At 43.2% G+C, this 11,286-nt stretch overlaps 1 protein-coding gene across 1 annotated transcript; it reads right to left on the bottom strand.

The window, feature by feature from the left end:
• Positions 1-855: 855 nt before the first annotated feature.
• On the bottom strand, positions 856-10,220 carry st6galnac2 (ST6 (alpha-N-acetyl-neuraminyl-2,3-beta-galactosyl-1,3)-N-acetylgalactosaminide alpha-2,6-sialyltransferase 2). Its single transcript, XM_048991865.1, has 10 exons — positions 9,857-10,220; positions 9,242-9,308; positions 7,905-8,003; positions 7,238-7,409; positions 6,964-7,123; positions 6,209-6,347; positions 5,835-5,938; positions 5,159-5,242; positions 4,958-5,054; positions 856-3,520 (listed from the first exon to the last, which is right to left on the bottom strand). Exons 1-10 carry the CDS (start codon positions 10,036-10,038, stop codon positions 3,341-3,343), a joined length of 1,284 nt encoding a protein of 427 aa, XP_048847822.1. The 5' UTR covers positions 10,039-10,220; the 3' UTR covers positions 856-3,340.
• Between the last annotated feature and the right edge of the window lie 1,066 nt (positions 10,221-11,286).

Raw genomic sequence — 11,286 nt, 5'->3', positions numbered from 1 at the left:
GACTGCGTTTCTGATTCATTCCCACCTCGTGGCCATGGTTCGGACACTGCAGGCTGCGCGCCACCAGCGGCCAGTGTGTGCGGTCACCCGGCGGGGATTTGCGCTGTATCCCTGGCAGATGCGGTCCGCGGCCGGGGAAGTCCTCCGACTGGGTCGTAACGATTGTTAAACAAACTGATAACATCTTGATAAACAGAAAAGCGCTAACAATTTACTCTAAGTTCTAAGCTATTACTTATGTATTAATTAACCAGAAACTAAGTGTCAGGTATATACTGATGTCATGTTTATTCATCATTAATGCAAAATAACGCGTCTTTTATCTCAAGCGGTAATTATATTTGCTACTATATCTGTTAATTCTGTAAACTTTTGTGAACTACTGAAGGAACAAGTTACGAATAACACAAGTGAAATACTCATGTTCATCATGACGCGTCTTTTATCTCAAGTAGCGACTATATTTGTTCATGATTTGTACTTCAGTAATAACTGAGTTACCACTAAGTATTTGTAGCCCCTGAAGTAAAGCGTTACCCAGCAAATATAACGCTGCACACGAGAATAATAATTGCGGCTAGTGCAGTAATCCATCAGTTTGTACACTGAAATGAATTACATTACATTAGAATTGCATCAGAGGAACGAGCTGCAACTAGTAACAGGTGTTTAAGGGAACATAATATTTATAAAGAGCATATGTATATACAGTAAGAACCAAATCAAAAATATAAGAGCTAAATTGGAAGCTTGGTGGCTTCCTAAGATAAGAACCACGTCTAAGGTAGCATGACTAGTGCGGTTTAGTGTTCAGTCATGTGATCGCTCTAGGGAAGAAACTGTTTCTGAGTCCGGTAGTGTGTACATGTATAGTCCTGTATTATTTACCAGTTGGCAGATGGGCAAAAAGACAGCGATTGGGATGGATTGAATCTTTGGAGAGGTTTAAGGATTGTGGTTGATGTAGGTGCCCGGCGTCTGATGATGTCTTTGCCAGTCCTGGCTATTCTGTGCTGAGCAAATCGACAAGATGCAAAGATTCCAGGCGGGGAGGGAAAAAAAAGCCCACCCTCCCACAGGTTTGTCATCGTCTTTCAAGACAGGAAGTAAAGACGCTTTCCTGAGATCAGAGAGAAGGTGGTCCTCTTCCCCCAACACCTGCTTTTGCAGACAGATGCCTGAACAGGTAAAAACCTTCTACGTCACCCAGAAAAAATTACACATTACAGACCAGCCACTCACCTTTCCCCAGAGTGAAATTCCTACATAAAACCTCTATTACATTATTGAGGAAACATTTTTGGAAGGCTTAACAATTACATAATAACACAGGAATGCATTTTTAAAAATTCCATCAATTATTATTCTTTTCAAACAAACCACTGCTCGATTATTGGGTTTAGCGAGACAAAAGCCCCCAGTCTGCCCATTAATATTCACCATTCAAGAAGAGATAAGTCACTCATCACTATCTAAACAGCACAATAAAAACAGCACTTAATACATTTCTTTGGGTGAATCTTCTTATATACAAAGTAGGTTCCCTACAACTTATTGGGCTACATTAATTCAAGGGGAATTTCTATGGTTTCCTTTATTATCACTGCTGTTTAGCCAAGAACAAGGAAGCCTCACACATTAAAAAAAGTTTCATAGTATTTAGCATCAGAACCCAGCCGCTATGTACATATGAGACCTGCACCATCTGATTGGCTCAAGAAAACATCCCATGTGTCACTCCATGCTGTTATTGGACAAATGTCCTCATATGTCAAAATGTGGGAATAAAAGCATTTTAAAAACTTGGCTTATTCTCTGCACATTAAATACAATTCCAGTTGAACATATTCACCCAGCAGTTTGTTTTGTACCACCAGTAAAGAAAACGTGTGGCTTACAAATGTAAACAATTAAAAAAAAAAAAAAAAAACCTAGTCTTCCTAAGACCTTATTGGTGAGCTAGCAGAGGGTGACACTGGGCCAGTCCCTGAATGTCACTGCTGTAATGCAGGGAGTATTTCAAATACGTAAATACACTCAGGGCCAGTCTATTAGGTACAGCTGCTTGGTAATGTGAACGGCACAATATCCTCCAAACAGCGGGTCATGTGACTGAAACTGGATACATACATCGAGAGACTCCTTACCGGTCCACTCAGTGCTGGAGCCCCTAAGACGCCTGATCGAGATATTTTGAATGCGGTGTCACAGTTGGTGCCATCTGATGTGGGTCCAGCACTTCAGAAATAGACACCATCTACAATTTTCATACACTACAGTGTCTATGGTTCATAGAGAGCAGTGTGACAGACAAAAAATATCAGGTCAGTGACATATCCGCTGCGGAAAAAACGCTAATGAGAGAGGTCTGAGGGTGACGGCCGGAATCGTTAAAGCCAGCAGGGAAGCCAGAAGTTCTAAAACACCAGCTCAGTACAACAGTAGGTGTGCAAAATGGCTTCACCTACATAACTGGTTCATCCTCAAAGCAATTCTGGAGGGAAAAGGTGGGTCCTACCTGGTATTAGCTGGATGGACACTAGCTGGTGTACACTCAATGCACTGATCACTCGCTTTTAATTAATAAAGATCACGCCCGGCAGTTTAGTGTATGACACAGGACCCAAGCTGCAAACCTTCTTCTAATATAACCATTGATGTTTGACTTTGTCATCAATGTTAGTCTGAAGAATATTTACTGAAAAATCAGCTGATTGCTTTTCAGGGAATTTTTTATATGTACAAAAACGGTCCCACAGCCGGTCTGAACCAAAAGACTGATGCTATATATCTATGTGTTTTACTATTTAAGTTACTGTTTACCTAATGGGTTTTATTTTTGCATTAATATAAGGCATAAGAGAGAAATGAAAGAGGACACAGTAGCTACCTCTGTTACCGGCTGATTTCCATTGGTTTTAGTTTTTCAGAAATATACAGTAGAAGCTGGAACCTGAAGACCTCTTACCTCGACCAACGCGGACATCAAATGGGTCTGTCCATTTGTTTTTTCAATTTGTACCTCGGCCTAAATCGACTTGACCGTTCCTTCTAAAGCTTGTTTGGGTCGAGACGCGTTCAGCTCTACCAAGTCGGGCCTTGAACGGGTCAGTTGAGAAAAATCGAGCAGCAACTTGATCGAACATGACAGAACATGACAGAACAAAATGGACCAGCTGAAACGGATACGGATTCAGACGCGTCTCCCCTTCGAAACAGTAACACACATCCATCCTGCCACGTCCAGTATTGGTGCACCAGGGGAAAAAAAAGTGAGGTTAAGAGGCGCAGAGCTTCCTTCGTTCCTGCTTCACCTACAACGAAACAATCCCAGAATGCCTCAGTGGTTTGATGGTCTCTGGTACAGCTGCATGACTTTCTGGGCATGGAGGGCTGCCCACAGTTTTAACTCCATTAAGATGTCATGGTTGGCGTACAATTCTACGGGCTGCTTGATGGCATCATAATAGTGGTCCGAGAAGTCTTTGTAATTCTCAGTGATGAAACCGTAGGCTGAGACCTATCAGGAAGACATAAGACACTTTAGTTTAAGGTCTGCTCCTCACCTATTCACAAAATGTCATTTTAATTCATCCATCCATCCATTTTCTAAACCGCTTATCCTACTGGGTCCTATCATGGAGGGTCCGGAGCCTATCGTGGAAGCAATGGGCACGAGGCAGGGAACAACCCAGGATGGGGGGCCAACCCATCGCAGGGAACACTCACACACCGTTCACTCTCACACACACACCTATGGGCAATTTAGCAACTCCAATTATAGCCTCAGCATGTCTTTGGACTGTGGGGGGAAACCGGAGTATCTGGAGGAAACCTCACGACGGCATGGAGAGAACATGCAAACTCCACACACATGTAACCCAGGTGAGACTCGAACCCGGGTTCCAGAGGTGTGAGGCAACAGTGCTAATATATTAACTGATAGAAAGATACAGTTATGTGAAAAAGCCTTAAAAAATAATGCTTAAATAATGGCAGCGCAGGAGGGAGTGCTACCATTCAGCAACCAGAGGGTTGCTGGTTTGAGGCCCGATTCCTCCTGACCCCATTAAAATGTCCTTGAGCAAGACACTGAACCCCAAATTGGCGCCTTGTGTGTGAATGTGTGTGTGGATGGGTGAATGTGAGGCATGAATTGTAAAGTGCTTTAAGTGCTCGTAGGAGTATATAAATGCAGTCCATTTACCATCTTCATATTTGGTGTAAAACTATGATATTACGTCTGTATAGCAGCTCAGCTATATTGAAACCTCACCAAATGTCACCCCAGTGTTTGCAGTGACAGTCCAACAGACCCGTGTATTTCCTGACTCAATAACTACCCAGGCGACTTGACTCGAACTTTGATGTACTTCTTTGGCTAATAAATTGAGTTAACTGAGCAATTCAATCAATTGAGCTGGAGATGAAATTTTGTGAATATGTGGATTTACTGGGCTGCCCCTGAGGAGATGTTTGAGAACTGAAGACATGCAGCATCCATCTAAATCGAGACATGAATAACTTTTTGGACAACAGAGGAAATTCTTATTTATTTTTATTCTGCTACTGTTCATTTGCATGTGTCCTATGCAAATGTTTTCTGAGCGAATATACACTTGACTACCTATATAGTCAAATATTTTTTTGACCACCAAAGATTTTTGTACAGTACTGTACACTCACAAAGGTAGAAATGTATTACAATCATATCTTGCACTTGTTATTTCCAAAACAGATTGTAAATCACTTTCAAATATAAAACAATGGGTAATTAAGCATATTCAGGAATGAGTTATAATTGGCCATTTACAAGTTTGTGAGACAGGGGTAAGATTGATTGATTAGTAACAGTGTATTAATACCTAATTAAATAACATTAAAGTACTATATATTACATATATATTATATATAAATAACCCAGTCAGGGCAGACGGCGTGTACATTCTGTGCTCACCTGATCACACATATGCAATGCAGTCATAAGCATCAGGGCCCCTGTGCTCGGGATGTACACTTCGGGATAACTGATCATCTGCCATGAGTTCAGGAACCTTCAAAAAGCACCTCTGTCACTGGGGCATTTGCCCTTGGCATGTGAGCTCCACCAATGCTGCCCCACACACTGGAAATGAGGGTCAGATTTTGAAACACTTACTCATCTTTGATGTACTTAATAAATTCCGGACTGAGGATCTTGAAATGATTGGCTCCTTGGTTAGTTCCAAAATATTGCGAGGGACTGCAAAACAAGACAGGACTGGGTAATATGCACGCACCAAATAAAACCTTTTAATGGCTCAAGACTAACAAAGCATGCAACGATACTGGAATGAACAGTTATCTGCTATCTTTTTAAATCTAATGAAGCTCATAGGAGTTTTGCTTACACAAAAATTTTCGGAAGGCAAAATGAAAAATGATTGGTTCAGACACATAACTAAATTATAGAGGAGGTGGGACCAAGACATCTGATTGGTTGGCCCCGCTTCCTCAAGTTGTTTGGACCAACCTCCTCTACAATCTTACTGGTTATCTCATTGAACCAATAATTTTCATTCTGCCCTCAGAACATTGTGTGTACGTGAAATTCCCACAAGCTGAAGCGGAAGGCACAGGGACTGGTGTGAAACAGTGCCATACAGTGGCTATCTTGTGAAGTGCAAAAGCTCTAGCGTCTCACCAATGGATCATAGACCTCTACTTCTTACGCTCCACCACCACACACAATCCTGATTTAATTCGTTAAGAGAACATCGAGGATTATCATCCTGTTTCAGAGGTTTACTTCACACTGGCAACGCTGCTGACCATCGCGGCCACTGAACACTTACTGGTCACCTTTGTCCGGCCCTGAGGTCACTGGAATCCCCCTGATGGCAGCAGTGAGCATCAAGTAGTCACGAGAATGTGCAGGGATAAACACGTAGTGAACATCCTAGTGAAAAAGCAGGGAGATTAAAAAAAGCACTATATTTGAATGAAGTACATCTTGAGTGATTGTGGAATATGGCTCTAAATCAGAATCTTTTATTCACCAGCAAGATCTACAAGGAATCTGTCTTAGTGCCGGTGACATAGAGCATACAGAATACCCCCGCCCCCCACCCCCAAAAAAAGCATGAGTCATAAATACATAAGGGGCATGTTTACATGTAAGAATAGTACAGAAGTAAATGAATAGACATGCTGATGTCATTTTCACTACCTGACCCTGCGGGACCTTCCGGAAGCCATCTTTGTAATACGCAATCAGTGAGTTCTTCATGGAGTTAGTGCTGAACCCATAAAATGAGGTTTTTGTGCCCACGTCCTTCTCAAAGCCCTCGGTCACCGCTCCGTTCACCCTGGTGGCACACCAACAACATCCTCAGGAGGCTTGAGGACCACAGGACCCGACTTGCACTCATTCGTTAATCTGAAGCTTTTGTCAGGGGGCTAAAGTGGGTATCTACCGAACTCTGTTTGAGAACCACTATAATACAGTAGGATTTATACAAGCAAAAATGCAGAACAGTACGGCATATTGCACATAATTACTCTTTGGTACTCATCCCTAAATTGCACTGCATTACAGTTTTTCCTACCCCCCCCCCCCGATGCCTTACACCAGGGGAGGCCAATCTTACCCGCTTAGGGCCGCTGTGTATGTGGGTTTTTGGGGTAACCTGTAGGTCAGCTGTTCACACCCAGGTGTGAGGACTCTTTAATAAAAAGGGTTGCGACCCGCGGTCAAACAATCGACTACTCCAGGTGAAGTCGAGGAGCCGCACGGTCTCTGTTATTGCTGTTATACACACACAGTCCTCTAATTAGTAATCTAATTAGGGAGTTGCAGTGAAAACCCACATACAGACCGGCCCTTTGCAGATAAGATTGGCCACCCCTGCCTTACACGGTAACTGTACTGCAAGAATTTAAAGTTATAACTGAAAGCTGTTTGACTGATGAGCGAGCGAGTACCTGAACACAAAGTGGTGACTGTCGATGGCCGTGCCTTGCCCGGAGCCAGCGAGGATCCCGCTGTTTCCCACGACCGCGCAGCGGACGCAGGTTTGCGAGCCGCGGTCGAACAGTCGACTACTCCAGGTGTCATTGAGGAGCCGCACGGCCTCCGTTATTGCTGTTATACACACACACAGAATCACCGCTGCAGCAGAAAACACCAATTTCGTTTGAATGAATGTGATTCAGTGTGAACCACCCCCTCCTGAAGTTGGGAGGGGGGTCTATTTACTCTCTTCTGGCACATCTTTCCACCCGTAGGGCAGGGGGTGGGACCTCAGCCGGCCAAACACTGAGGGGCGCAGGTCGCTCGCCGTCGTCAGCACAGACACGGAGAAGTTGAGCTGCTTCGCAGGGCCTGCACCACTTGCTGCTGCCCACCTGAGGGAGCATGTCGGCCATCCCTAAAAAGACAACACAGACACATGCATAAAACGTGACCAAAACCTTTATAATATTAAATGACCGACTAACCTTTATGGTCACAGTAACTGCTATAGTGACTTCCATTCTGTTTCTTGATTTCTATTATTTCTGTGCTTGAACATCTATTCCCCTTAATAGAGTGAGTCAGGGGTGGAATTTAGGGGGGTTGAGGTGCAAAGAACCCTGGGCCCTAAACTCTAGGAGGCCCCCTGCAGGTCACAAGTTTTTATTTTCTAGTAACAAAACGTAGATCAAATTACCACTCCAAATCATTTATATAAAAATTCTGGTTAAAATATTAAAATTGAGGGGATAGTGGTTCCCCCTGTTGCCTCACACCCCTGGGACCCGGGTTCGAGTCCCCACCATGGCCCGTGTGTGTGGCGTTTGCATGCTCTCCCCGTGTCGTCGTGGGGTTTCCTGCCCTGGGTTCCCCCCACAGCCCAAAGCATGCTGAGGGTAACTGGAGGTACCGAGGTGCCCGCAGGTGTGACTGCGCCCTGCGATGGCTTGGCTGCCGCTCCTGGGCTGCTCCTTGCCTTGCGCCTAGACCCTCCACATGCCATACAACCCTGAATAGGAAAAAAGGTTGTAGAAGATGGATGGATGAGCACATATTATAATCTATAATAATAAATCTTAAATTTGGCTGATCGATCCCCGGTGTGATACCCCCGCCCCCCACAATGGTCCACCACTGGCTTTCTGGGTATTCAAAAACTAGACAGAGATTTTCATACTTTACTTGTGTTACACAGATACTATTGTGTAAAGTGAGGCAAATGAGGTAAGGTAAGGTAAGGTAAGGTAAGGTAAGGCATGCTTCATTACCCCAGAGGGGAAATTTGTCTCCAAGCCAGTTAAACATACATTGCATTCAACAGGATCACACCATACAATGTACACAACATATCTTACACATTCATATATATATACTGTCCTCCAGACTACAAAATCCATAGGTAGATGAATAGACTCATTATTGATTATAATAATAATAATAATAATAGTACCGTGGAATCTTGGAACTCGAACGCCTCTTAATTAGACCAACTTGGCACATCAAACGGGTCTGTGAAATTTTTTTTCGACTTACACCTCAACCTAAATCTTGGAATTCAACTGTTCTTACTAAAACTTGTATGGGTCGAGAAACATTTAACTCAACCAATCCAGTCCTCGAATGGGGTGTTTGAGAAAAATCTAGCCGCAACTCAACCGAAAACTCAGAAACACGGCAAAACAAAACAGACGCGTCTCTGACGGGCTCACAAAGACAAACGGGCGTACTGGGACGCTGATGCTTGTGAATCGCTCTGTCTCACGGTACCTCTGACGGGCTCACAAAGACAAACGGACGTACTGGGACGCTGATGCCTGTGAATCGCTCTGTCTCACGGTACCTCTGACGGGCTCACAAAGACAAACGGACGTACTGGGACGCTGATGCCTGTGAATCGCTCTGTCTCACGGTACCTCTGACGGGCTCACAAAGACAAACGGACGTACTGGGACGCTGATGCCTGTGAATCGCTCTGTCTCACGGTACCTCTGACGGGCTCACAAAGACAAACGGACGTACTGGGATGCTGATGCCTGTGAATCGCTCTGTTTCACGGTGCCTTTGAGCCGAGTTTGACGTGCGAAAGATGTGTTCGTGTGTTCAGTGTAAATTTTTTTGCTTTTTATCTATAATGTTATAGCGTGTAGAGCTCGGACCGGGGATGCAGGCGAAGAGAGCCGTGGATACAAATGAGCTTCCAATGAATGTCCAGATACAAGCCCCTTCCCCGGAATAATCCCCGCCTACCTCCTTTTCATGGAGTGCCGTATTCAACCTGCTGTGGATGTTCTGGTATCCTGCAGGTGACCAGCGTCTGAAACGTACACGAAGTATATACGAAGTTTAAAAGAAAGCTTTAAACTATAAATAACAGAACTTCGGATTAGTGAAAAACAAGTATGTCTACTTAAAAAGCACGAGTTAGGAACCAATACTGAACAAGTTTCTGGTTGTAACTAACCTGCATAGCGGCTGAAAGTACAAAAAATTATTTGTCAGAGTTATTTCTATTACAGTGTGTAAAATAAACCGAAGGTTCTCTAATGAACAATTTAATTGCAACACGATAGCACAGTCCTGGAAATTAGTTAGAAATAAATCAACTGAAACTGTGGTCCATGAAATACCGGGACAAGGTTAAAGCAATTCTGATGTATGGGCTTACACTTTAAAATCCAGGGAAGTAAATGATGATGCACACATAACAGCATTAAGTACAAGTATATAAACTTAACTGTACGGATCAGATTTAGCAGCAAGGACTACAAAAATATTAACACCGTACATGCATACAGTTTAAGAAATACTTAATGCGAAAAGCACATTCGCATCTGAAAGTGAAAACGACTAAGGCATAATTACCTGAACTGTCCCCGTATGGAATCCTCAACACTGGATAACAAATTAATCGGATCGTAATGTCCATAATAAACACTGGCCATCAATCCAAGACATGTTACTCCGAACAGAAAAACGCTACAAACGAAAGTCACATGACGGCGAGAATACCGACCACGTCTAACGAGGACTTTGATTTTTCTCATTGTCTCAAGTCAAATTGTACGAAAAGTTTTTCAAAAGTCGGTCAAAACGGCGATGACCGTGATCACAGCCCCTGCTGTTTCTAGTGCAGGAAGTGAGCCACAAGGAACAAAACTTCAGTTGACACCTAATTTGTCAGCGGCATGGAGACTAGGCGGTACACAACAAAAGGTGTAAACACACGCCCCAGACAGTAGGGGAGAGTGGCGACACCTTTTCTTATAGACTGTTTTTATTGGAAAGACTAAATTTGAATAGTCTACATTAAACCCACATCTGTCAGCTATCCACCCACAACGCTATAATATGTATACGAGAGTATACGTTCAATTTACACTGAATAGACAAAGTTAAATGTTGCAACTGACCCCATAACAGGGGATGTAATAATTATTTTTCCTATTTCTTTATAACATTTTTATGCTATTTCTATATAAAAATATTTATGCACAGTCTGGGTCTTCACTAAGTTAAATTAGCTGCATAAAGACTGATAACATTTTGAGTGAAAAGTTACAAGCATATTTTGTTTAATCATAACAATACACCATGAAATATTTTTACATAAAAAAATCAAGACACTGGAATTTAGTAATACTTCTGTGAAAGCTTACTAAACTGAACTCTGTGTATTTAAGTGAATGTTGTGAAGTATTCTTAAGTGTGCGTCTGGATATGCAGGTAAGCCATTAATTGTGTGTGTGTCGGTATGTGCATGTGACGTGGCGTATCCGTGTGCCAGAGAGAGGGTAAGAGAGGGCAATCTGTCCACATCAGACTTGCAGTTACTACAATTATAACCGGCGCCTCCATCAGTGCAGCAGCATGTACATACGCTGACATCCACGATAAAACCTGCTATGCTATTTTGACACAATAGCTTTGACACAAGCTAGCTACTGTCATGGATCCGGGCAGGAGTCAAAAGTAAACGGGGAAAAAACAAAGACTAATTACAACAAGGGGCGGGCTGGCGTGCAGGCAGGCACAGTAACAAAGAACACAGCATAACACATAAAACAAACATCAATGACTCCAGGAAGAACAGAACAGGATCAGGAACTTAAATACAAAACTAAACCGGGTAACGACACAACAGGAGTGAGAGACAATTAACCAATCTGGGAGGGGGCGGGGCAACGAGCAATCAGGTAAACACGGAAGGGCCGGCACAAGAACAGGCGACAGCTGAAACAAATAATTAAACTCAGGGAACTCTAACAAAGAAACTAAGAAATAGGATGGCCAGC

The sequence above is a fragment of the Brienomyrus brachyistius genome, chromosome 22 (assembly GCF_023856365.1).
Source record: "Brienomyrus brachyistius isolate T26 chromosome 22, BBRACH_0.4, whole genome shotgun sequence".
NCBI lineage: Eukaryota > Metazoa > Chordata > Actinopteri > Osteoglossiformes > Mormyridae > Brienomyrus > Brienomyrus brachyistius.
This window is presented reverse-complemented; position numbering and strand designations above follow the sequence as displayed.